A 27,936-nucleotide genomic window follows, 5' to 3' on the forward strand; every position below is an offset into this window, starting at 1 on the left:
GCTTGTGCGCATGCGCAGAAAACTTTATTCCGTTAGCTGTCAAAGCAGAACGTTCCTACTTTGTTTTCCATGGAGCTAACTCGGGCAAGAGGGGAAGCGACGGAAACCTGTCCAGAGCTTTAAGGAGAGGAAACACTCCAAATGTTTTAAGGTTTGAGTGAAGAAACATGTCTTTAGCGAACTTTATTGGGGATATTCTGTCTTTGACAACGACGAGGAGCGACGTTACTTTCTTGACTCTGAAGTGCTAACGGCTGGTCCTGCCTTGGAAAAAGCAGCAGCAGCAGCAGCCCTGCGCGCGAGTATTATGTTTTAAGTTTTTATGTTTTCATAAAGACTTTATACCACCGGGTGACATGAAAATATGGTAGTTTCGCTGTCGAGCGGCGTTGACTAGAAAGGGAGGAAAACAGGAACATTGGGGCTGGACAGGTAGCAGCCCTCGTTGCGATGGGCAACCGTGGGATGGAGGACCTGATCCCGCTGGTCAACCGCCTCCAGGAAGCGCTGAGCGCCGTGGGGCAGAGCTGCAGCCTCCACCTGCCGCAGATCGCCGTGGTGGGCGGCCAGAGCGCGGGTAAGAGCTCCGTGCTGGAAAACTTTGTTGGCAGGTAAGATCATCATCAGTCAAATGTTAACAGAAAGGAAAAGAAAAAAAAAAATCCCCTTTGCTTTGCGCGTGAATCACCGCACGTGGAGTTTCACTGTCTGCAAGGGCGCATCCAGATTGAAGGGGGACTCTATCAGTTACCCACTGAAACAAAAAGCCAAAACAGAACTTCAGGTTTATTTATGTACTTACGTGTCCTGTTGACACTTTAACTACACACCGAAAATCAGCTATTTTGATATGTCGAGACATTTTTAAAGCCCCGCAGAAAGTTGTAAATCATGCTAAATTACTGTTCCTATTTCATGAATATCTATGTTCTGTGAAGGAGTTTTTCTTTAAAGAGAAAATGTTTTATTTGCATCAAACAGTGTTCCTTTATGTATCACATGAAGGTAATGTTAGTGTATCACAGTCAAGATGTTTTTCAAGCTAATTGAACAAGATGTGGCTGCTGAAGTTTCCCAGGTCTGCTGAACTTTCCCAGGCCGGTCGTCTGGGAACTTGCTGTCTTTCCCGTGGCCTTCCCTGCACGGAGATAGAGTGTTTAGTTTTCGTGTCCCATAGACATGATAGTGAACGAGCATACGAAACTGAACTGTTCTGTCAGTTTTTTTTCTGTTTCCTTTGTTTGGTCCTTGAAGATTAAATCTTTGCCTCTGTTAGCTGAGAGAGAGGGGAATAAAGCAACTATGTAACTCTGAGTTTGTTAGAGCAGATTTTTTCTCAGTTCATGTAATTTATGTTCTCCGGCCGTATGCGCATTAAAGATTGCTTTTGCTCCTTGTCTTTTGTCTGGATCTCAGTCTCTGAACTGTGCACTTCACAGTTCGCAGAGGAATGTCATTCCTCTCCCTGAAAGCCATGCATTAAAATATTAGGAGTGGAGGTACTAATATCATAAGACATCCATTCCTTACCACCTCTTGATTGTCCCACTGCATAACTACGAAAATGTGGAAAAGTGTACAGGTAGGGTTAGTTTTTCAGCCAGTTATTCATCACATCCTTATGTTTGGGTTTTATTTATGCCTATCTAATAATATAGTATAAGTAATTTGACATATTTTATAGTTAGATAACTGATGATTCTATTGACATAATGACATACAGAGAAGAAACTTTTGCCTCTTAAGAAAAATTATGAATTACCATCTTTTGTAGAACTTGGAGGAAGACTGAAAAGACAAAGGATAAATGCTATGCCTTCCGTAATCTAGTACTGCTGGTTCTAACCTGAATCGTGTGCTGGGTGAGCAGCAACAACAGCCTGTTTTGTTGGTACCTCACACACATTTGCACCAAAAAAAAAAAAAAAACATTTATTTGTCCATTATCTACACTAGTTACATTTGCAAGGTGCCGGATCACAGTGAAAGAAAACTGGAGTATCTGGTGAAAACCCACTTATGCATGTGAAGAACATTCAGTCTCTATAGAGAATGGGTGCAGGCTAGGATTCAAAGTTAGAGTTTGTGCTGCAAAGCAGAAGTTCTAACAACTGCTCCACCAACACATTTCATTATGTTTAATGTTAGAGACATTGAAAATAAAAATCTGAATCCCCCTTTTCCAAATATATTCCTTTCAATATAAGACTGCTCAATATAAAGTGGTAAACATTGACATAAAAGCATTCAAATTGTCTTTGGTATTTACAAAAAATATATATATTTTGTAAATCTCAAATTGTGTCTTAAAAACTTTTGCTCAGCGTGAAGTAATTTTGACATCTGACTCATCTAAATATGCAAGATACTGAACTAGAGATGGTAAAATGTCTGCACTACCTAAACAGCGCTTCAATTTTGAGTTGCATCACAAGCCTGAAATCATACACTAACTTCGGTAACATATGCCAACAGCAATATTTTTTCCACTGTGCGCAGCATAGGTGGTGGCTACTTCCTATTGACTGGACATGGAAGTAGGAAATAGAAAGCTATTTCTGGGCTTAACTGCGTTAAAGCCATACCACTAAAATTAAAAACCACCACTGCTACATTTTATTAAATACTTCTGAACGCCAATAATTCAATGCTCTTAATTGACAGAGTAAAAAGAATTGTAGGGATTGATCCGAAAAGGTCGGATGAATATGATCTAAGCTTCTGCCCAATTTGTAGCTTTCTAGATTAGATTTTTCTGCTTTTGTTTGTGTCTCAGGCTGAATATTTTCTTTTTATATAGAGAAATACAGTTCATGACTCATGGGAAGGACGGATATTTATCAGGAATTTGTCCTTCAAAAAGCTGTGTTTGTTGTTATTGATCACTCAGAACTACTTCTGAGTCTTTATTAATTTTATTCTATTCCTTTAATCTCTCCCCACCCCCAACAAATAATCAAATCTATTGATACTGCAAGTCTCATATGCATACTTTTGTAAAGTACAGTGGGGTGATTTATATGGTCAAAAGTAAAACAATAAGGCCCTCTCAGCGACCAGGACATGATCAAGTGAAATGTATATTTCAGGCATCTCCCGGTGTTTGTATGACCTACATCATGGAGTCCGACAGAGCGTGCTGGACATGTTTGTCAGTGTGAAGTGGTGGATGCCAGACGTGGCGGTGTGACGGCACTAATAGCAGCAGTTTATCTCAACCGCAGACTTTTTTGAAGGCAGTAAAGAGGACTGAGGTCAACGTGCCTCCTGGAGCGCAACCCCAGTCAGCTTACAAGTTATTCATATGAATAAAAATGGCCTGAACAAAGACTTATTTTGTCCCATCTTCCCTAGACGGATGAAAGATTTTATGGTTTTAAAAATATTCCTGCTCTCTGGTGAATAGCGTGGTTGTTTGAACAAGTCACAAAGCAAACTGAAGCAGCAGTTGTGATGAACACACGAGTTCCCATCTGTGTCCATGTTCGAAATTTTAGCCCTGTTTTGCAGGCCTTTGTTTCAGGATTGTGTTATGACAACCCTTTCTGTAGTGGACTGTCTGACCGGCAACAGGATGTAGTAAAACAAACTTCCTGAATAGGATTTTTAATAGGAAAGGGGAGGGTTATTTTGCACCCTCTGCGTCACTTTCCTCAAACAATAATATGTAGGTTTGGTGAAAACCATTTTTGTGGTCTTTGTCACCAAGTTTATCCTGTAAATGCTGCGTAAATTGTATGACGCTTAGTATGAGGAAATCATGATATCACCATAGCAGTTATTGTCATACCTTGGTTTGTTCCAAATAGAATTGAAACCATGTTTCTGAAACACTGACTACTGCTTGCCCAATGTCTGTCTGTGTGTGTGTGTGTGTGTGTATGGGTGGGTGTGTCTCCATTCTTCTTTTTTTCAAAATCGATCTTCTTATCTAACAGAGACTTCCTCCCACGGGGTTCAGGAATTGTCACACGGAGACCGTTAATCCTTCAGCTCCTAAACTCAAGTGCAGGTAAACATCACAGAAGAAATTTATGTGTCATTCCCGGTTACCACTAGATGGCAGCATACGTTACACCTTAAAACACTGGAGTTGGGTTCAACAGTCCTTAACTATATCTTGTTTAATAAAATGCTTGCAAAAGAAGTAGAATTGCTTCAGCATGGTGTTGGTGATATCGAAAGTCAAGCATTTGAGTAAAAATGCATTGCGCTTGTTTCACTGATGTTTCTTTTGCTTACTGTGTATCCTTCAAGAATACGGGGAATTCTTCCACTGCAAGGGAAGGAAGTTCATAGATTTTGGTGATATCCGCAGGGAAATTGAGTCAGAGACACGCAGACTCATAGGATCAAATAAAGGCATCTCTCCTGTTCCCATCACCCTCAAGATTTACTCCCCTCATGGTAATGTAGTTTGTTTTTCTGTCACTCATTACCCATCCACTAGATACCATATATCTGGTATAGCTGTAACCTGCATGTGTTTCTTTCTGTGCTTAAAGTGCTGAACCTGACTCTCGTGGACTTGCCCGGCATCACCAAAGTGCCTGTGGGAGACCAGCCAGCAGACATAGAATACCAGATTCGAGACATAATCATGCAGTATATCTGTAAGGAAAACTGTCTTATTCTGGCTGTCACGCCCGCTAACACTGACCTGGCCAACTCAGATGCACTTAAGCTGGCCAAAGACGTTGACCCGCAAGGTAACTTGCATCTACGTGGGGGATGACTGGCTTTGGCTTTAACTTTTTTTAACTTTAACTTTTTTTCTTTCTACTGTTGCTCATTCAGCTACATATCTGCGTACAACTGTTTGGATAATTGTGTCTGAACTTAAAACACACCAGGCATGGCGCACTGGTATAGTAGATCCACTCCCCTCTTCTTCAAAAATGTAATTTTTTAATACAGAATCATTAAAAAAAATAATGAGACAGGCCTGGGCATTATGAAATCTTGAGTAAAACAGTTAAAATCAATACGATTGATAGTAAAACATTAGGACTGAAACAGTAAGCCAACTGCAGGGGCTGTCTTTGTAGAATAGTTTTGTTGCTGACTTATTCCTACAGATGGAACAGGAAAGCTAGTTCCATATATGTGCAACAGGAAACCTAAGTGGAAAAAATACAACAGTAATTGTACATTATCAATCAATATATTATGTTTCTAATATTATGTAAAGTGTGTGTAACTGTTTTTGTGATCAATTTATTTTTTCAATGCTGTAGACTCTGGGAAGAGTAGCCATTATTACAACAATGGCTAATGGGGATTCAAATAAACAAACAAACCACGAAACTGTGTGAAAACAAATAAGCATATCTTATCTCCTCCTGATTAATGAAAAAATATAGATTTGGTGAAGTTTTAGAATGTATTTGAAAACTGGTGTAATATTTTTATTATATATTGTAGAAAAAAATATATTTTAAATAAATATATGCATTTTGTCCTCGCCCCAGGTCAGCGGACAATTGGTGTAATCACAAAACTGGATCTGATGGATAAAGGAACTGATGCCAGGGAAATACTAGAAAACCGGCTGCTCCCCTTACGCAGAGGTGTGTTGACAAAAATAAATGATCTTTTTTTCAAAATAATTTGTCACACTTCCAGTTTTACCCACTTTTATTATTATTATTATAACCGAAATAGTTTGCAGATGCTGCCTACATGCATGGAGTTGTACTTTGTAATAAGCTACATTGCTGTTGAATGGTGAGGGGTGAAAAATGTGGACAATGTAGACTGCAGGCATTTCAGTGTATGAGGGAGAGAGTGTGTCTGTGTGCAGAATGAGTAAAGCACCTCCAGTTGGTGGGATCCTTCATGCTTCTCCTGCAGTGGCAATCCATTAGTCATGGGAGCCCACTGGTATAAGTGCTCATGTAGCAGCACTGAGCTGCAGTATTATATTTGAAGTCTGCTGCTATTACATCTATCACTGTTCTAAGTCAGGGATTTGGCCCACTTCGTACGACATGTCCCTCTGTTATACATGCACACAAACTTCTCACTGTTGTCATAATGGGGAAAAAAATGGCTGTAAGGGGAAAGTTGCCAAGGACACATCAGAAAATGCAAGCTGAATTTGTCTCACATGAGAAGACTGTCTGTCTTGGAAGAGTGTCCATACCATTCAAACTTTTCCACATTATGTCATGTTACACTTTAGCATGTTGTAAATGTTCTATGATTGTCATATACAAAATAGTATATTATAGTAAAGAAAATGATGCATGGTTACATGTCTTTTTTGGTGTTTTATAAATAGTGTGGCATGCTTTTGAATTCAGTCTCCCCGAGGGAATACATTGAAGATCCACCTTCTGCATTCAAAGCCGTCACTCTTTCTGGGGTGTCTGTATCATTTGGTTGGAGGCTGAAATTGTTGCTCATAGCTCAAGCTTAGTCAGACTGGATAAAGAAATACCTATTTTTTTTCTAACATATTGTCACAGTCTATCAGTTGGATTTGAAGTCTAGACTTTGACTGGGCCATTTTGTCTGTTGAAAAGAATTTGACCCAAACTGTTATATTGCTGACAGGGTATTTGTGCATTTGCAGTTGTGCCGCACTCCATTGTCAGATGAATTAACCAGTTTGTTATTGAAGCTTGGGGTATTGTTACCGATAGTAACATTGAACTATCAAGAGGTATAGAAGATAATTGTGAAGAAAGTTGGTTGCACTGCAGTTGATTTAGATGTATCAAAGTCACACATCAAAGTCACACATAACATGCACTCCACAATTGTTTTAATTATTTCTTATTTACACAAAACATATCATTTTCCTTTTAACTACTGACATCAAAACCAGATTAAATCATGAAAGTTTGTGAATGTAACATGTACAGGGGTAAAAAAGTTCAATTGATGTGAACTTGAACTAGAAAAAGTTCACATAGAGAGAAAAAGTTTTATTTTTGATTTTTCCTCAGGTAATTTGTGCCATTTTTGGTTGACTGCAGTACTGAAGAGAAAGTTAATATGATCTGAAAATAAACTCCGAACAAACAAAAGTGTTGTTGGGAAAACAGCATGAAGTCTCAGCGGACAGCTGCGACTCAATGTCCACTCTCCACTGGTTTACTGGCACCAGATTTCTACATGTAGTCCCAGTAAAGATGGACTCGCACTTGTTTAAAATAAACAAAAACATCAAACTCACTTCCACAAGAAGCATAGTAAAGCTTGTACTTATATACACATATATGTTCTTCATATTACTGTTGGTGTTGCCTACAGTGAATAGATGCTCATTGCTTGTGCTCTTCCTCCCTAGGTTACATAGGGATTGTGAACCGCAGCCAGAAGGACATTGATGGAAACAAGGACATCATGGCAGCCCTGGAATCAGAGAGAGATTTCTTTCTGTCCCATCCAGCCTACAAACACATAGCTGAACGCATGGGGACCCCATATTTACAAAGAATACTTAACCAGGTTAACGTCAATTCACGCATGCCCACTTGGGAACCGAAATGCATTGCACCTGAGCATTGACAGTACTTGTTTGCAGCAACTGACAAACCACATCAGGGAAGCGCTGCCGGCCTTTCGTAGCCACCTACAGAGCCAGCTTCTAGCCTTGAATAAAAAGGCTGAAGAATACAGGAAATTCAGTCCGGACGACGCTTCACGCAGGACCAAGACACTGCTACAGTTGGTCACTCTTTGTCGTTTATTCTTATGTACACCTTTTCATTGATATGTACGTGGGTGTCCAATGTGTTTTTCTGTCTTTAGGTCCATTCAGCGTTTGGCTGCTGACTTTGAGAAGCTAATCGAAGGGTCCGGCGACAAAGTGGACACAGTGACACTCTCTGGAGGGGCTCGGATCAACCAAATCTTCCACGAACGCTTCCCCAATGAGCTGGTCAAGGTATGTGTGTTTGAGTGGCACTTGGTAAGCGGCTATACAACAGTTCTCTGACAAATTATGACCCTCAGTAGCTGTATTGTTGAATTGTAATGATGTGATATCCTCACCAAGATTGAGTCTGACGAGAGGAAGCTCCGGCAGGAGATCAACTATGCCATCCGAAACATACATGGAGTCAGGTGCAGTACAGATTCAAGCCCCCTTTCCTCATTTGTAGTTTTCAGTTCCAAAATATAATTCTACGTTTTTTTTTCTCCCCTCACAGGACAGGCTTGTTTACACCTGACATGGCATTTGAAGCCATAGTAAAGAAACAGATAGCAAGTCTTAAACGGCCTTGCATTAAATTCATTGATATGGTCAGTCAGGAACTGATTACGACTGTTTACCAGTGTATTAGCAAGGTATGAAAATGCTGTACTTTGCAAATGTGTTTAGACCCATTAAACTCTCTCTTTTTACAAAAATGTAAAAAAAAAGTTTGAAAAGTGTGGTGTGCATTTGTGTTCAGCCCTTTTTACTCTGATAACTCTAAATAAAATACAGTCCAACCAAATGGCTTAGAAGATCACCTAAGTAATAAATGAAATCTAGCCCACAAACTGTAAAAAAAAAACAAACATGTTTTTTACAGTTTTCTGTACAAAACGTAAGAGAACAAACACATCATGAAGACAATGGAACACAACATACAGGTTAACAATGAGGTTTTGGGAACATTTAATGTAGTGTTAAATTACAAAAGAAAAAGGAAGAGACTGTCTTATATGGAACAACTGCAAATCTAGCAACAAACGGCTGCCCTCCGAAAACTGAGAATGCAGACAAACGGGGGGAATTGTCAGAAGGCCCATTATTACTTTGTTGCAGCTGCGGAGATTCACAGCTTCGGTGGGAAGAATCTGTTCACAGGACTGTTATTAATCCTGTAATCCACAAATCTGAACGTTACGGAAGAGTGGCAGGAAGGCTAATAAAGTCACAAGCCTTACAGGAGACAGAAACCTGTGAAAGAAGGTTATCTGGTCACATTAGACCAAAGTTAAGTCTTTTGGCCTGTATGTGTGGAGGAAAAGTAACATTAGGCCTAACCTGGAACACACCATTGCTGCAGTGAAATACAACGGAGGTGCATTATATTGTGGGGATACCATTTTTTTCAGAAAGGATCATCTTTTTTCTTCTAATAAAAGATGATCAGATGATGAATGGAGCAGAAAGACTTGAGACAAATGTTCTACTTCCAGCAGTACAACAACCTAAGTCTACAGTCAGATACCTAAAATATTTTAAATACATTTTTCCAGACAGAAATTTGTTAATCAAAATTTTTACAAACATGCCTCATATACCTTCCACTTGTCGTACGTTGGTTCAGACTGTCACATAAAATCCAGAGAAATTACGTTGGAGTTTGTGGTCGTATTGCTAAAAATAATGCGACGGTGTTAAAGGGGTTATGAATACGTTTGAAAGGCCCTCTGCATGGCTGGTGTGCGTTCGTTGTATATTTTCATGGTGTCAAAGCCCCATATGTGATTTCCGCTCTGTTTCTTCCACACAGCTCAGCGCCTTTCCACAACTGCGAGAAGAGACAGAGAGGATTATTATCACTGAAATCCGAGAGCAGGAAAATAAATGCAGAGACCAGGTTGTTCACACACACTTACACAGTGCAAAGGAAAATATTTTAGGTAATTTAGCTAAAATAACAACGTGTATAACGGCCCATTTCTCTGATTAATGTCTCCTCTGTTTAGGTCTTGTTGCTTATTGACATCCAGCTTGCCTATATAAACACCAAACATGAAGACTTTATTGGCTTCACTAAGTGAGTTGCTGAATTTGTATTATTGTGAAATAGAAGTTGAGACAAGGAGTGAGAATATATCCTATTTATCCCTCTCAGCTCCCAGCAAGTGAGCAGCCAAAGCAATGCGAACTCGTCAGTACAGATTGCAAGGAACCAGGTGAAGTTTAAGCAGATAAGTTCATTTCTTGTTATTTGCCGTATTTCACAGAAATTAAGACGGGCCAAACATGCTTTTTAAAGAGATTTTCAACTGAACTATCTTGTAATATTCAATTGTTTTTTCAGTGAAATTGGATTAATTTAATCTTTCTAAGTTTTATTATGTCTTAAGTTATGTCACTGTGTCGTGTGTTATTGATGGAGTTTTTTTTCTGTTCTGGTAGCTACAAGTGAACTTGTTTTGTATGAACTGCAGTCTTGGGTCCTGCAATGAAACCATAATTGTTTTTGAATTTTCCCAGAAATGAAGACTTTTTTTCTTCCTTTTTTTTTTTTTGTCCCAGTCTGCCATGATTTATTCGTAACACATTTGTGCAAAAGCAGGAATAATGGAAAACACATTTCCTGTGCCTTGCATCGGGAACCTTGACGTATGAAGCTGACAGTATTTGTTCAACAGCAGCAGATTGTAACTACGGCCTGGGGAAAATATAAAAAAGAACATCGTGCTCTTGCACAATCTATCACAGAGCTTTTACAGTAGTTAGCTTAGAAAGGATCAGCATCTATGAGAAATCCTCAAAAACGCAGTAGACACAAAAGCCAAGTTAACGTTAATGGTGGTACTTTATCTTCTGCTTTTCTACAGGGTGTGGTATTTCGCCCGAATCGAATAGTAGGAGACAAATCTTTTTTTTTAGCTTTTTTCTTCTTCTTCTTCTTCTTCTTTTTCACTGCCGCTACTTCTGTTAAAGATTTGTGCCAGATTCAGGCTCCAGGGCTTCGGGGTCAGCATGCTGCTTCTGTTGAACCTCATTACTTCTTCGCCATTTTTCTCTGTCGCAGTACCTTCACTGCCCTACCGTAACATTATGCATGTACTGTTCTTTTCTCATTTTTGAAAATATCTACAGATGTTACGCAAGGTTTTCCTATTTGCAGGATGTACGTGGCGCATCATGGCATTATCTCCTGTTTCCTCCGGTTTTTACTCATGGCACATCTTTCCTCTGCAGTGCATTGTCTGTCACCCATGTTGAACTCTTCCTTCCTGTTGTTGTTTTTCTCTCAGATGAGCTGTTACTCCTGTCTTTGCTTACTACAAAATCTTTACCTGTTTAATAGATCTTTGATTGCTAAAACCGAACTGGTGGTAAAATGTTCTGGGCACGATGCAATATCAGAAAACATATGTGATGCATTTTACATCTTACTAATTTGCATAATCTTCTTTTTTCCACTTAGGTTTAAACTGTTATTACTGGGGTTTTTTTTCTACCAGCAAGGTTTATTCTCTTTGTTACTGTGGGGAGAATAATCATTGAAGCTCTCAGTGTTTTTTCAAGTGAATTTATTTCTGAAAGGGCCAGTTGACATGAAATGAAACAGACCAGTTGTCAGGACAACCCAAACAATACACACATACAAAGAAATCAAAAATAATTGAATAAATTAGCCAACTTATTAAGTTATGTTATTTGTAATAATGGGATGCAAACTCCAGAATTATTCACTCGAGTGTTAAGTTCTTTCCATTGGATTCTTTTGGCAATTGACTTGAGCAGCTTTATTTTCTTTAGCTGAAACCATTTAAAACTGGACTTGGCTCTGTGGTCGGACTCATTATCTAGCTGAAAAAAAAAATCCACTGCTGTTTTATCTTCACATTCTTATGGAGAACATTTAAATTCAATTTCTAAATTCATTCTTTCTTTAAGGATATGAAAGCCTGCAATGCCAGATCTCTGTGTAAAAAATGGTGGTTATAATATTCCCACCTCCAAACTTTACTGTTGTTTTTATGGGGTGATGTGCAGCTATGTTCCTGCTCCAATTATGGTCCATGACAGATATATCTAGAAGGTTTAGCTTTGGTCTAATTCTCAAAATATTTAGAGAATTAAATTCTCTAAATATTTTGTAGCAAGCTTCAACATACTTTTTCTTCCACAGTGGAGTCTTGTGCAGTGAGTTTATGTATAGGTCGTTGTAGTTAAATGCAAAGCTTATAGTTTTAATGGAAAACTGTTAACTGCTGAGTCCAGGTTTTTATGAAGCTCTCTGCCATAAGCAGCTCTCTTTACCGCTTTACCGCTATTCTAATGATTCTTTTTGACTGTCAGAAATTTCACAAGGAGAATCCAGTTGCTGCTGGTTAATGGTTTTTTTTTCACTTCTAGATTATGATGAAACATTTAGAAATTTTGAATTATGCCTGCAACTTCTATCATTTGTATTTTTCCAAAAAACAATGTTCTGATATTCTTTACTGTTAGCTATTATTATATGTTTCTTTTGAGAAACTTTGATAATAAGAAGCATGTTTTTGGCACCTATTTAGATCTGAATCAGCTTATGTTAGTTTGAATTTATAAGACGCAGTAATTCCTTCAGCCCCAGATTTCAGCTATTTTATTTGCTTTCAATAAGCAAATAACATCTTTGCAGCTCATTTTCTTTTGGTTCTTTTTCATTTTCCCCCCACTTTATTGCAAATATTTTCTGAAATGTTTTTTGTGGTTTCTGTTTATTTATTGATTGCCTGGGTTGCCACCAACATTTGGTGTGAATCTCACAGTGCCCATTAGAAATATATTTATTGAGATCGTCAATTATTATTTTCCCCGCTGTATTTGCCTTGCTTAGCGTCTCACTGCTTCCAACAAGCCAAACCTGTCAACTTTTCCGCAGTGTTGTCATTGTGCTTTCTCATCTTCTTGTTCTTGGCTGATTTTCAGGTCATACAAAAGGGCTGGCTCACCATCAGTAACATTGGCATCATGAAAGGTGGAGCCAAGGAGTTTTGGTTCATCCTCTCAACAGAGAGCCTGTCCTGGTACAAAGACGGAGAGGTGAGGCCCCAGATGTTCACATTTTTTATTTTTATGTTCATTAAACAAGAAAATCAGCAGTCCAGTCAGTTCACCCAAAGTTTATTAACACACATCACAGCTTAGAGCATTATGCTGAAGTGGTTAAGCACAGGGAATTAGACAGAGTGACGAGCTATTACTTTTGTGATCACAGCTTGAAGATGTGGTCAAGCCATTCTGATGTCAGTGGGGCTGCCATCTGTCTGCCTGTCTGTGCCTGCTGTACAGGAGCAGAAGGTCTGCACAGCAAGTGTAGACAGGCAGACACACCACAACAGTCTCATCCGGTCACTCCTGATGACACTGGGAGAAGAGACCGCCCGAGTATTGGGATGTCGATCAGAAAAGATGGAAAAAGGCATAGCAGCAAAGATTCCAGTCAACACCCTAAAACTTAGGAAAAATAATAGTATTGCTAATAAAAGTTTACTTCAGTCCTAATCAAATTTCAAATAACGTGATTTGTTTGAGCACTTACGAAGCAAAGGCTCAACAAACTTTTTGCGTATACCGTGGCTGAATAGTTTGAAGACCATGTTAAATAGATATTAAGGTCTCTTTAGAAAAGTTATGACTGCATTACTTGCAGAACCGAAAGAGCATCTTGAAGCTTTTTTTCTCTGACCAGCTAACTTCTGCTCTCCTCTCCTGCCACCTGGACCTGCAATTGACCCCCACCATTTCACCCATTCATTCCTCTGACACCCCCCTCTTCCCCGTCTTCCTCCCAGCTCCTCCCTCACTCGTTCCCCCTTTACTCCTCCTTTTCTTCCTCTTCTGGGAGTTCAGGCATTTGGAGCGGCTCACTTTGACACAGCTGGAGCTGCCCCAAGCCAAACTAAGACACACACACTAACACTGAGTGCCCTGAGTTGTATACACAGCATACAGAGCACATGTTGGCTCTGATGTAAACAAAGTGGCATGCAAATAGCAGAGAAAAATATACACTCACTCAGACATACACACGGTCACTTTTCAGATAAACAGTGGATTGCTTGAACGCAGCGTTCCAGATGCAGCCCCAGGCATACACATTGTACACACACTGTGTGTGTTAGAGAGGCCTCTACTAGTAAGTAAGCGTTAAGCACTTACTTACTCATAGAACATCTACTAGGAATAATATAAATACAAGCGCCCTTTGGTCACATCAAAACAACAATGTCTTGCTGCTTGCTACCATCTGCATCTAAGTTGCATCAACGGATTTTGGCACTGCCGGACAAGTTCTTGGTCAACGCTCACATCCCCTCCCCGTTTTGAGGTTTATCAGCTGTTTGTGTTTGGAAGGCCTGATTACATTCTCAGTCACGCGTGTTGTCAGATCAGATCCGTGGTCTTTGTGTGAACACCCGCGCGCAGACACGCACGCACGGAGAGTTGCACAAATCAAAACTTCTGCTTCTTCTCTCCCTCGGTTCCCGCATTCGTAACTCCCCCGCCCACGCACTACCTCCACAGACATTTCTCTTTTCTTTGACTGCTGCCTTCTTTTATTTTCTCTTTTCTTGGGCCTCCGTTGCCTTTTACTCCTCCTTTACTCTGCCTCTCTCAGTCTGGCTCACCCCCTCCCCAAAACTCCCTCCCCCCACCTCTGTGGTTGGCAGTCTCTCTGGGACTGTGCACATTCCTGGCTGGAAAATCTGAAGCTTTGTCCAAACACCAGCGTCCAAGATCTGCCCAGAGAAATCCCACATGGCTGAACCTATGCTGCAGACCTCCCCTTTGTGACTCTCTCCAGCCCCTCCAACTCAGTCCCACCTTTTCTTTTCTCAACTTCTCCACAGCACATACACCATCTCCCATCTCTCCCACCATCCTTGTGCCAGCTAATTACAAGTATCCACACTTTACAAAAACTGCAGCTGTGCATTGCATCTGCTTTCTATGCATTTGTACCCTGCCTTGACCTCATACCGAGGGCCTAGAATAATAGTTCAGAGTTTAAACTGAGTAGCACACTGAGCAGACACACATTCCTGCACCCATTTCACTGCCAGGGCTCCACCAGGCATCCTGAAGAAAAACAGACGGCTCATGCCTATATACACTCAATCTAGATGCTACTCCTCTGTGTGTGTGTGAGAGAGGCCTGTTCCATATCACAAATCCATTAGTTTCAAGGAAAAGGAGTGGACGACTTCAAACACCACAGCTCGGATGGACAGTGCTTCGCAAACCGCCTTGATACCACAGAAGACGACTTCCACACACATATGCACCAACATACGGTACATTCCTGCAAATAAAAACTATAATTAAGAGCTGTTGTGTTGCAGTTCAGATCCACACACAGAAACTCAAACAAAAAGCTAAAAAAAAAAACCAAATGGTTGCTGTACAGTCTTAATGCAATAAGTTTACATTTAAAACTAAGGGATTATCACAATGGTAGTCACTTTAAGTCATGCATTCTCTTCCTTTAGCTTGTACTCTATGACTTAGATATTCCTTCACTTTCACAGACCACAGCTGAAAGATCTACAAAATTGATATCACTTGTCTTGATATTGAATTGATTTCTATGTAACAAAAATTTGAACTGTACAGACTCTTGAAAGCATTTGCACATCTTGAACAACACGACAATGCTAGACCGACAATGCTAGACCATTCAGACTCAGGCAACTGAGTCTTTGCTCAGTTGTCTGAGCAAAGACTACGTGCTAGTTGTCATGTCCTTGCAAGCAGATGCTGCTGATGTCTTGGCTGTTGATGCTCTTCCATGCACAGTCTAACCAATGTGCAGACTACTGTACACCAGAAAGATCCTGAACAGGTAGTCTGAACACTGGGATGACGGAGCAGGACCCCTTTTCTCGTTTTCTCTTCCCTCTCTCCGGCCTCGCCCCTTCCATCAGTGGTCGTTTGCTAGCTCTCCCTCCGGAAGCCAGAGGAAGAGTTGGCAAAAAGTTTCCTCTATAATTCAGCTGCTTTTCCCGCTATCCGGTCTGGACACCAGGTGAAGGGAGCAAGAGGTCTTCATGTGCATCGGACATCCACTCCGATGGATGCCTGTCCTGCAGGGATGTTAGCGTATTTCGGGCCGGCTGTCCGCAGGACTGTGTCCCAGCTTAGTATCCAGTCTTGACGTGGCACATTCGCTCATTCAGCCAGAGATCTGCCTGTTCACTCTGGGAAGGCATAAGGAAATAAGGGGAGTGAGAGAAGGAGAGAGAGTTAGGGAGGAACTTAGCAGCCATATATGGGTTGATGGAACCCATGGGGAATCAACTTTGCTGTGGTCTGGATTTTTTCGCCATTTCTTCTTCACTGCCTCCTCTGCTTTCCATGTCCCTCAAAGTTTCCTCGTCTACTTTTGTAAAATTCACTTCCCTCTATCCCTCTTGTCATCCCCTATCCGTCCTCCTCCTCTCTTTTTACATCTATACTTTCTACTTCTACCCCATCAGAGCACCCTATACTCACTCCATTCCCCTCCCCTCTTTCTAAAGCGATCCCAGATGTTGCTGTACTAGCGCCAATCGCGTTCTGTCATTTTTTTTCAATGTCTGTTACAGGAAGTGGGCCTCTTTTGGAAAAAAAAAAGAAAGGGGAGAAAAGGAAGAAAGTCATAGGGTTCAGGGGAGCACTGAGAGAGGGAAGACCCAAATGTAGTGTCAAATCTCAATACGCATATTTGCACATCTTTACTCACAGAGCATCCAGGGCAGTCAGCAGATCCTCTGAGTACCCAACTTTCTATGGATGTCATTATTGTTTTACAACATCCATGGCTGTTCCTATGACTAGTCTTTCTGGAAGGCCTCCTCTCCAAGGTTAGTCAGAGGGGCTGGGGAAGAATGAGGGGGAAGGGCTGCATTTCAGGAGAAATGTTGTGTTAGAGCTTTAGTCCTGAGTAATGACTTTCACATGTGGGCCCGGCATCTTTCTTGCTTTTTTTTTTTTTTGTTCTGCCCTCCCCTCCTCACTTCGACATCATACCCTGCCTCCATACCGTCTGGTTCCCCTCACACCGGCTTCTCAACTCCTTCAGCTGTTTTCTGCCATTCAAGAGTCTCAGTGTAGAAACTTTTAAACATCTCTTTGGTTCTTTTCTGTGGTGTATTTGTTGTCTCTCTTTTATCTGTGTGTGAGTAACTGGGTAGCAAAAGAATTATCTCAAAAACCGTGCCTTGAACTGTATGCTTACCTCTTTTTGTCATGTTAAAAACTTAACGTTTAATTTAGTTTATTGAGAAATTATAGGATAGTTCGTCACAAAATAGTGTGGAAGGAAAATTATACATGGATATCAAACAGTTTTACTAATAGAAATCTGAAAAGGCGTGGCACCCATTTGCTTTCAGTTTCCCAAAAAGTCAATACTTGGTCAAACCACGTGAAATTATAGCTTCAGGGTTTTTGCTGTATGTCTCAGCCAGTTTTGAACATCTCAATGCCTTTTTTGGTCCTTTGCAGCGTGTGCATCTGTGAATGTCAGTTTTCAAGTCTTGCCACAGATTCTCAATTATATATGGGCCCAGAGTCTGACTGTACAGTTCTACTACATGATCATGCTTTGATCTGAACCAGCACTGACTGTACAGAGCATCCAGAAAGTTTTTTTGACGTTGCTTCACTTTTTACACATTTTGCTACGTTACAACCTTATTCCAAATAATTCATCTCTTTCCTCAAAATTGTACACAAAATACTTAATTATGGCCATGTGGAAAACATTTGCAAAAACATTTGTCGATGTCTTCTGCAAATCCATCCATCCATCCATCCATCCATCCATCCATCCATCCATCCATCCATCCATCCATCCATCCATCCATCCATCCATCCATCCATCCATCCATCCATCCATCCATCCATCCATCCATCCATCCATCCATCCATCCATTCATTCATTCATTCATTTTTGTTCACCCTTGTACCTACTGGGGTCTGGAGGTGCTGGTCCCTATCTACAGCTATGTTCCGGGCAAGAGGCGGGGTCACCTTGGACAGGTCACCAGTCTGTCGCAGGGCAACACAGAGACAGACAATCATGTACACACCCACCTTGGGAGAATTTAGAAAGTGCAAATAGTAGATGACTTTGCACATCTACTATTAATGTGCAAAGTCATTAATAGTAGAAAATGAAGACATGCCATTTATGTAAATAATCACAGCTCATAAAGCTCACAATTAAGCTGTTTCCACTGATTATCCATAAGATATTCCCACAACCTAAATGGTAAATTTAGGTTGGATTTGATTTGGAAAGGCACACATCTGTCTATGTAAGATGCAACAGTTGATGGTGCAGGTCAGAGGTCAAACACCAAGTATGAAATCAAAGAAATTGTGTGTAGACCTCAAAGACAGCACTGTCTTGAAGCACTAATTTGAGGGAGGATACAGAAAAAATCCTGCTGCTTTGAAGGTCCCAATGAGCTCAGTGGCCATCATTGGTTAATGAAAGAACTTTGGAACCTCCAGGACTCTTCCTAGAGCTGGTCGGCCATCTGAACTGAGCAATCTGGGGAGAAGGGCCTTAGTGAGGGAGGCGACCAAGAATCTGATGGTCACTCTGTCAGAGCTCCAGTGTTCCCAAATGGAGGGAGAAGAACCTCCCAGAAGGATAACCACCTGCAGCAATCCACCAGACGGGCCTGTATGGTAGAGAGTTCAGACGAAAGACATTTGTTAATAAAGAACACATGGCAGCAACGCTGGAGTTTGTCAAACGACACCTGAAGGACTCAGAAGGAGAAGAAAGATTCCCTGGTCTGATGAGACAAAGATTGAGCTTTGGTGTGTATGCTAGGCACATCATGTTTGACAAAAACCAAGCATGACTCATCCCCAGGTCAATACCATCCCCACAGTGAAGCATGGTGATGGCAGGATCATGCTATGGTAATGTTTTTCAGCAGCAGGAACTGTCAGACTAGTCTTGACCTCAGACTTGGGGTGACTGTTCATTTCTTAACAACGACCCAAACTCATGATCGAGATCTCAAAGGAATAATTTCAAAATTACTCACCTGGAATGGCCAAACCAGAGTCCAGACTTGAATTTGATTAAACATCTTTGGAGAGATCCGGGAAAAAGAAATGTCTGCATAGACATCTCCATCCAATCTGATGGAAAAAGCTACTTACAGATAGGTGAGCTAAGCTTGCAGCATGAGTTTCAAAAACACTTTGAGCTGTAAATGCCTCCAAAAGCAGATCAACAAACTATTAAGCAACAGCAGTGAATACTCTGCATAAATGGGGTTTAATGGTTTTCTAGTTAGGTTCATATTAGCAAAAAATGTAAAAAAAAATTTTCCCCATTTACATAATGAGATATTTGTGTGTAGAATTTTTAGGAAAGGCATTAATTTAGCTCAATTTGGAACAAGGCTGGGACGAGGCAAAATTTAGAAAAAGCTTCTGCCTAACTTTAAAACCTTTTCCAACCTCAAATAGATTGTCTTATAGAATTGTTATGTATGTATATACTAATAGTTCCTCAGTACATTTTTACAAGCTTTGATTTTGACTTTCCTGGAGTGGTACTTGGTCTTCTCGATGTTCACTAATATTCTTTCACAATCTTCTGAGCCCTTCATTGAACATGATGTTGGCATATCAAAGTAAAAGGCGCTCATTATGAATGCATGCTCAGCTTTTCATATTTGTATTCGTAAAATAACTTTGGAAACTTAAAACTAACGTGTAATTTCTCTGATTTACAGTTTGATACAACTTGGTGTTGGTCCATTGCATAAAAAACCCCAATGAAATCTGTTAAAGTTTGTGGTTCTAACAATGTGAAATAGCTCTGTGAAAGTACTGTATAATTGAGAGGCTCTATTAATACAGTAGTCAATAAGTCCTCCTCCCCTCTCCTTGCCCTCCTGTCTCCTGGCCCTTCTCTCTGTAAGGCAGAGAGTGGGATGTATTTACTACCAGACAACTTTTTATCTTTAGCCCCCAAATGAACCTGCTACAGCCTCTGTTGTCTCTTGCTATCAACACTAATGTTGCCTTTTTTGTGATGTCATATTTTACTCTGCGTGCCTCTGTCAAATTTTATCTTTCCACACTCTCTTTTCCAGGAGAAGGAGAAGAAGTACATGCTTCCTCTGGACAACCTAAAGCTCAGAGATGTGGAAAAGGGCTTCATGTCCAGCAAATTTGTTTTTGCTATCTTCAACACGGAGTTAAGGTGTGTGTGTGTGTGTGTGTGTGTGTGTGTGTGTGTGTGTGTGTGTGTGTGTGTGTGTGTGTGTGTGTGTGTGTGTGTGTGTGTGTGTGTGTTGTGTGTGTGTGTGTGTGTGTGTGTTTGTTTGGTGAGTCAGAGTCTGAGTCAGAAATGGGAGTGCTGCTCATGTCACCTGTGTGTTCGAGTTGTCGGTGATATTTTATGAGGGTGGACAACGTCAGGCAAGGAGAAGGAGGAGATGTTAGATTGGTAATTTGCCCTTGCACTAACCCTGTTTCATTCAGCTTCACCACTTTAAGTAAAAGCATTTGCGTTTGGGTACTGGAGTATGTCCCAGGCTGTTAAGGGGAAGATTTTATGAGTGTGAAAAAGGGAGAAAAAAGTGAAAGCAGTTGAGAAATGAGAACAACAGTGTTTAGGAGCTGGAGCTGACCCAAAGCCTGGCTGACTGTACAAAAGCATATGGGCTTTGTCTATAATTCTGTTCGGTGCTGCGATTCGGACGCATAAAAAAAAACAACCAAAGTTTGAAGGTGGCCGCAGGCGTTTGTGCGTTTGTGTACGCGTCTTCGCAAAGAATGCGCCTGTGGACCGCAGCATACCGACGGCAGGCTCATTAAGCAGCTAATCAAAGCCAGAGAGCTTGGATCAGAGATGAGGCTGCTCATGTTTGGAAAGAATTGCTCGACTCACCACAAAAAGGAGAGGGGAGGAGAAGAATTGGAAGAGCAGAGAGAAGAAAGAAGGCAGGAGAGAGAGTATCAGAGCCATCAGCCAGGAATGTGTCAGAGTCTGTCCTGTGGCGCCCCCCACCCCTTTCAGATACACGCATGCGCGCGCACGCACACACACACACACACACTCCCCACCTCTTTCTGAGACCTCATGCTCTCTGTTTCTCTTTCTGTGTTTGTGTATGTGGAGGGGGTCCCTACATGACAGTAATCAAAAACCTCAGGAAACTTTAAATCTAAGGCGTTGTGGCCCTGCAAAAATTCCCAAAGTGAGTGAGTGAAAAAGAAGAAACTTTTTTTTCAAAAACCTCCCAATGCTTATGAGCAGAGCAGAGGCCAGTAAAGAAAACAAGAGCGAAATCACAATGTACGCGATAAATCAGAAGAGAACATTTATAGTGTGTGTACGGATGTTAGTGACTTTCTTGTAGCGTAGTAGCGGTCCAGTATAGTCATGGTTGGCCTAACTTCCTCTCCGTTAGACCACCACACCCTCACATATTAGCCTCACCCATCATAGGCCAGTTATAAGCCTACAAACTGAAAGACCATTTTCTGATCTTTCTATATAACGCTCTCTTTTTTTTTTTTTTTTTTTTTTTTTTTTTTTTTTTTTTTTTTTTTTTTTTTTTTTTTTTGCACAGCTTTCCCAGTTTCTCGTCTTTATTCCTGCTGTTTTTTATACAAAGGTTTCGCATTTTTGAGGTTCATTGCTGCGTGTTCCGAATGTGAGAGAGGAACAACAAAACAACTGGGCGATTAAAGAAAAATGTTTAACAGATGGGCCATGGCCTGCTCCGCGGCCTCAAGTTGTGTCTTACTTCGCCGTGCTGGCTCCACAGCCGCTGCGCAGAGACGATAATGCCGACTAAAGTGGGTGTGATATTTAAGACCAATGGCTAAGGGAAAGATGAGCTTGAAAAGTGGGAAGGTGCATGATGGAAATAACAGCAAAAGGCTTTCAAGCAAATTTATCTTTCCCTTTAAGTGCAGAACTGTTCTTGAATGTTTGCATGAGGGGCTGTTGCTGGTATCACGGTATTCCAAGGATTTAATACATTTAAGAAACACAAAACCTTTACAAGATACCATTCCCACGGTTTGAAGTTCTTGTAATGAGACGCCACAGAAAGAATGAGTGGGTGAGTGAGTGAGTGAGTGAGTGCGGTTTTCCCAACTTACAGAAAAGCAGTGCCGATCAGCTGGCAGAAAGAACACCCCCACATTTTGCCCTTACTTACAAGAAAAAAAAATCCATCCTGGTATGCAAACTAAAAGAGCCCCACCTATTGCTCCTATTATCTAGAATGCTTCGTTTATATAACTAATTAGTATTTGCAGTTTTCTAGCTTAGATTTGACTTTATTCATTTTTTTAAAAATATATTTACATCATGCAAAATGACTTTTTGTTTTGTTTTTCATTTTTGTTATTTTTACACTAAAATTGTAGCTCTTGTATCTCTCCTCAAACCTAAAACTAAGCCCTTCTTTTCTTTGGCTGACATTTATTTTTATGGGAGTCTGGTCTCTAAGGGAAAATCGAGAAAAATGCCGCAACAACGGATCGCACGGTAAATGCATCACAAAATCGAATTTTTAGCCATCGTAGGATACGAGTGCTATGTCTGCAAGACAGCTGACTGCAGGATATGTACTCAAGAGATAGCCCATCCTCGTAACCGGCTACTCTCAGTTCGTCATACTCGCACTACCATACAGAGAGTAAACGATTAGAATTTTCTGCATAATAAGCACTTTAAAATCACATTCAATTTTGGGGGATGCTTCTTCAGTATTTTTCCTATAGCCTATGCCTCCAAATCAGATCAACATATAATGGTGTTATCATAACTGTAACAATCAAATTATGCTATTCTGGCACCAGTAGGAACAATCACTGCATCCTGACACAACCAGTTTGCACAAACAGATTGCGTAAAATGTTTTCTCTCTGCCTTCTCCTGCATCCGCTTGTCTTTACACTTGATTTGACCGTAGCCCACGCTTCATGTAAATCTGTTGAATACACTCCAACCACAGAAATGTTTTCTGATTCTTTTTTTTTTTAATTATTATTATTATTTTTATTTTTTACAGGAAGCTGTTCTCCCTCTGCAGTTCCCATATTAAAGCTGACCCAGCTTGGGTTTACACTGAACAATCATGCTGCGGTAATCATTACTGTGTCTCCAGTCATTCAAAGGGAACGTGGGGGAGGCCAGTCCGACTTTCACGAGTCTTCGCGCCGTAAATTGGATTGGTCGTAAACATAGTTTGGTATTTTGTTCAACTGATATGTTTCTAATGACTCAATGATAGTTTTCCCTTACCTTTTGATTCAAACTGAGTCCAGGGGCTGAAATCTCAAAAACTTATTAGCGTAGAGAGCAACATTTACAACACAATTAGGGTATAGATGTTCTGGTGAGATTTACTGTGTGAGACGGGAAGCGGCGACAGTCATGATAATTTAATACAAATACACCTCAATCAATTGGAATGTGTCTTCCAGTGACGGTTGCTGTCACGATAAAACTACATTTTTGTATTTACCTCACTTTCCTACAAGTCTTTAGGGGAATGTCTCTTACAACATTGCATATCTAGATGTCACCCATTCTTCCTTAAAAATATATGAATCTCAGTCGGAGTGGAGAGAGAGCATTTGGAAGCACTAATTAAATTTTTCAAAGATTCTTAATTGGATTTAAGCCCAAGTTTTGACTGGGCCATTGTAACACATCGATATGCTTTGATCGAAGTCATTCAATGGAAGCTTTGGCTGAATGTTCAGGTAGTCTTGCTGGAAGATGAACCTCTGACTGAGCATCAAGTCTTACGGAGTCTGTTTCTCTCTCTCTCTCTCTCTCTCTGTCTGTCTCTGTCTCTCTCTCTCTCTCTGTCTGTCTCTCTCCTGGACTTACCTCCATCCATTTTCCAATCAAATCTGACCAACTTCTCTGTCTCAGCTGAAGAATGATTCCCCACATCATGAGGCTGCCACCTCCATGTTTTGCAATGGAGATGACATGATCACTGTCATGTGCAGCAATGATCAAAGTGTGCACATAATGTTTTGCTTGGTGGCCCAAAAGCTAAATATTCAGCACCTTCTTCCAACATGTTTGCTGTGTCCCCAGAATGGCTTGTGGAAAATTTTTAAAAAAGTGAAGGCTTTATTTTTTTCTCCTTCTACTCCACAAATTTGCTTTGCATTTTGTTGGCTTATCACATAAAATCCCATAAAATGAAATAAACGACAGTGTGTGGTTGTAACATGACTAGGTGTAAGCAAAAAATGAAAGGTATAAATGATCTTCTACCAGCCAGTGTTTACATTTTTTAGCGATTTTGAAATATCTGTCTGTGTGTGTGTGTGTTTTTTCCCCCCCTCCACTTCTAACATTATTATAATGAATTGCAGAAACGTGTACAAGGACTACAAATGCTTGGAGTTGGCCTGTAACTCTCAGGAGGAGCTGGACAGCTGGAAGGCATCTCTGCTGCGGGCCGGAGTCTACCCCGAGAGAGACGCCGTCAGTACTTTAACCCCCGATTCAGCCTAAATAAATCAAAGCCTGACCTTTGACGCACCGGGGCACCACCTGCATGCACCGTGCCTTTGTGTCCCATGCACCTCATTGCCTTTACTAACCGTAAACCCGAGGAACAACCCTGCAGCCCTCTCTCTCCATGCTCCCCTTTTACTCCCCCCCACTTTGCCAAAGTGAAAAAGTGAGCCCTCCACCCCTTCCATCCCGCTCTGTCGTTGGCTCTTTAGCCCGCATTCTTGGTCAGTGATGTCACTGCAACGTGTGTGTGTGTGTGTGTGTGTGTGTGTGTGTGTGTGTGTGTTTGTGTGTGAGAGAGAGAGAGAGAGAGAGAGAGCGTGTGTGTTCTCGTCTGTTTCTAATCAGCAGCTCTCCAACCCTTACCAGTTCGACTTTTTTTTCCTTCTTCCTCTCCCCCTCCTCTCTCCCTCCATCTTTTTTTGTTCGCCCCATTCTTGTCTCTTGTTCTTTTTCTGTCAATTGTGTTTCTTCTTGACTCCCTACATGACACAATATTGCGCCGCGTACACATTTATGAGGAACCTTTCCCTCACACTACTTCATGCTGTGCTATACGTTGTCAGTATGTCAGGTGTACTGAATTGTTTCCTATGTCACACAGGCAGAGGAGCAGGAAAACGGAGCTCAGAACTTCACAGATCCTCAGCTGGAGAGGCAGGTGGAGACCATCCGTAACCTGGTTGACTCCTACATGAGCATCATCTATAAGACCGTGAGGGATCTGATGCCAAAGACCATTATGCACCTCATGATCAATAGTGTAAGCACTTTAGACCGCACTGTTGGGTCGTTTGTCATTTGTTCTTTCCACCATATGATCTGTAGCACATGAAATTTTAAAATCCGAAGCCAGATTGCTTTGCTCCTTGGTTAAGGCTCGTCACGCCAATGTCCGGTCTCTTTGTGCAGGTGAAGGAGTTCATTAGCTCTGAGCTCCTGGCTCAGCTCTACGCGCTGGGGGAATGCTCGGCTCTGATGGATGAGTCACCGGAGCAGAAGCAACACCGCGAGGAAGTGCTCCGTAAACACTCCGCCCTGAAAGAGGCGCTCACCGTCATTGGAGAGATCTCCACCTCTACCTTTACCACCCCGCTTCCTCCACCTGTAGACTCCTCCTGGATACAGCACCAAAGGTACAAATCTGATGTGCTGGAGGCTCTTGAAGCTGCTGAAATGTCAGGTTTTTATGATGTAAAGAAAAAAGAAACTTTGATAACCTATTGTAGACTTTCTTCCTCATAAATCCAAAGGACAAAGCACCTTCTTCGAGAAAGAAAAACACAAAGTTGCAATAATCTTGCGTATAAATGAACACTCTGAAGCAGACACTTTCTTAAAGCAGGTTTTGATTTCTGGATCCAGTTACAGTGAATCCGATTAGCCAGAAATAAATTTTAGCGGCCCATGTGGAAATTTCATGCCATTCGCGTCTAACGTGAATCTTAAAGGAATCTCATTGTATTATGGTATCAGTCAGGACAAGGGTAAAACAAAATTGACTGCATCACATGTAGACAATGGCACTGGGAAGCAACCACTAATAAATAACAGACCATACTGACAAAAAAAAAGGAAAAAAAAGGCATTTCAGAAAATGAGAGAAACTGACCAGAGAGACTGACAAGATGGGAGAATGGCCTGTAGAAACTTCTTAACAAGTACTGGTTGTGTTGTACATGTGACAACAATCTCCTGCACTCCATGTTTCTGGACAAGACGCCGTTCTTTTCTTCCAAAGTGACCGAAACAAAGCTGAACTTTTACGCCACAGTTCTATAAAGTAAATTTGGCTGGAATAGTTAAGAATCCAGCAGAATCTTGAATCTTCACCAGATTCAAGATTCTGCTTGGTCTCACAACCAGACCAAGCACACCTCCAAATAAACAAAAGAATGACTTCATTCGATGAAAATTTAAAAGGTTTGAAAACTGTCCAGCCAAAATCCAGTGCTAATTTCACTGGTAAATTTGTAGGGTTACCTAAAGAGTGTTGTGGACGAGAGATGTTCCTACAATCTGATGGACTTGGACACAACTTGAGTACTGATACTGAATCAATAGTGTTTTTTATCAAAGGGTGTTCATATGTTTACAGCCAGCTTACTGCCAATTGTTTTTTGGTTTTTTTTGCCCATCCCTAAGAAACCTAATTCCATATGGGGGAAAAAAAAAGTTTGAGAAAGTTTATTATAGTTATGATTTTTACATCACAAAAGCCTGGAATGTCAGCAGAATGTCATGGACACAAGAAATAAGGGCATGAAAGTTATTTGAGGTTTTCTTCTCCCTCCAGCTCAACACAACCCAAAAACTCGGCGACCGCTGGCAGGCCGGTGATCCGGGGCCACGCTCCGCCTGTTCCTCGTGTAAATCTCTCCGGACCCAACTCTTCCTCTGATGGTCTCCAGCAGCTCACCGGTCAACATAACCGCGTCACAACCAGTGTGCCAAGGTGACTTCGAAACAGAGAAACCCTAACCCCAAACGCGACTCTTTGTATCACGCTGACCCGAAGGTCTCGAAAGATTTGGATATTTAGGCTCGCACTCTGAGCAAGTACACAATCACCAGCTACTCTGTAGAGGCACAGGGGCAGAGACTTGATATTTGAGCTGGGTGGGGGTCTGCTGGAAAATGTGTTTCTCATATTCACCCCCCCTTCCCAACAGCGATGGTAGACAGGACTTTTCTTCTTGCAGCTTTCTACCAGAGCCAGAAACAACAGGCTGAGTTCTTTGTCAAGTTTTCATCTTTACATCAGTCATTCATCTCCCCCCATTTTCCCCTTTTCCTCAAGCATGCATTTGTTTTATGGCCGTTCAGAGTTTCCCCTCATGCAGTAACAATTATTTTTCCGTTTCTCCATATGCCGTTTTCTGGTGCTTTTTCTTCATTTCTTCTCACTGGTTCCTCCCCTGCTTTTGGCGTGGCTCTTCGTTTTCGCTCTGCCTCATTTCCTCTGTGCTCTCCAATGGTTCCTTAGGTGCTTTCGTGCACTCGGTGTTTCTTTCACTGCTTCATGCAACCACAATAACCTCTCTTTAGGATTCTCTACTCATTGCAGTGCTTCTGGAATTATGAGCTAATAGAAATAAGTCTTGCAAAAGTGTTCATAGCCTTTGGACTTTTTTGCGTTTTTCCTGCAACGAACGTTTGAAGCTTTCAGAAGGAAAATAGGCCTGCTTGCGTTTTAAAAGTGGTTTCAAAGTAAAAGTAACTGAGCACAAAATGGATGACAAGCTTTTCAGATTTTATTTGAACAAAAATTTTGAAAGCGTATAGCCTTTTCTGACCAATTAGGTTTATTTCATGTCGGTTTTCGCAAGATTGAGGTTGAAATGTAAGACAATCTGGAAAAAGTTCACTTCGTCATGCCTTGCATGCACAGAAAACTGCTCTGGCCAGACTGTCAAAATGATCTTCCTCAAATGGTTTCTCTCAAACATACTCCTCGTTGCCCAACCCTACTGTGATATATTGTGTCTGATCTTCCCTCCAGGAGGCAGCCCCCAGCAATCCCAGGTGTGAAATAGGTCCGTTCCGCAGAGCTGCCTTCCAGCTCTCGTTGACCACTACCAAGAAACGCCCATGACCTTCATGATGAATAATCCGGCTGAAGCACTTTCCTGGGCTTCTCTGCTTCTCCGCTGGGAACTGATGTCTGCAAAATTCACTCCGTTCTGAGCCTGTTTTGTATATGATATGTCTGCCCATTAAAAGCTGGAATGTG

General features: G+C 41.2%; 1 protein-coding gene across 2 annotated transcripts; it reads left to right on the forward strand.

Annotated features, from left to right (window-relative positions):
- Positions 1-27,936, forward strand: dnm3a (dynamin 3a). Of its 2 annotated transcripts, XM_055044469.1 has the most exons (21): positions 1-611; positions 3,939-4,012; positions 4,258-4,407; positions 4,506-4,709; positions 5,472-5,570; positions 7,298-7,458; positions 7,535-7,677; positions 7,762-7,897; positions 8,009-8,076; positions 8,163-8,301; positions 9,462-9,548; positions 9,658-9,728; positions 9,807-9,867; positions 10,519-10,545; positions 12,608-12,721; positions 19,792-19,901; positions 24,059-24,170; positions 24,808-24,966; positions 25,116-25,339; positions 26,500-26,658; positions 27,706-27,936. In XM_055044469.1, the coding sequence occupies exons 1-21, from the start codon at positions 451-453 to the stop codon at positions 27,737-27,739; spliced, it is 2,493 nt and encodes an 830-aa protein (XP_054900444.1). In that variant the 5' UTR covers positions 1-450; the 3' UTR covers positions 27,740-27,936. The 2 variants fall into 2 exon arrangements, with proteins under 2 accessions (XP_054900444.1, XP_054900453.1); XM_055044478.1 differs by lacking the exon at positions 10,519-10,545.

Source organism: Poeciliopsis prolifica, unplaced genomic scaffold (assembly GCF_027474105.1).
Source record: "Poeciliopsis prolifica strain line A6 unplaced genomic scaffold, Auburn_PproV2 SCAFFOLD002, whole genome shotgun sequence".
Lineage (NCBI taxonomy): Eukaryota > Metazoa > Chordata > Actinopteri > Cyprinodontiformes > Poeciliidae > Poeciliopsis > Poeciliopsis prolifica.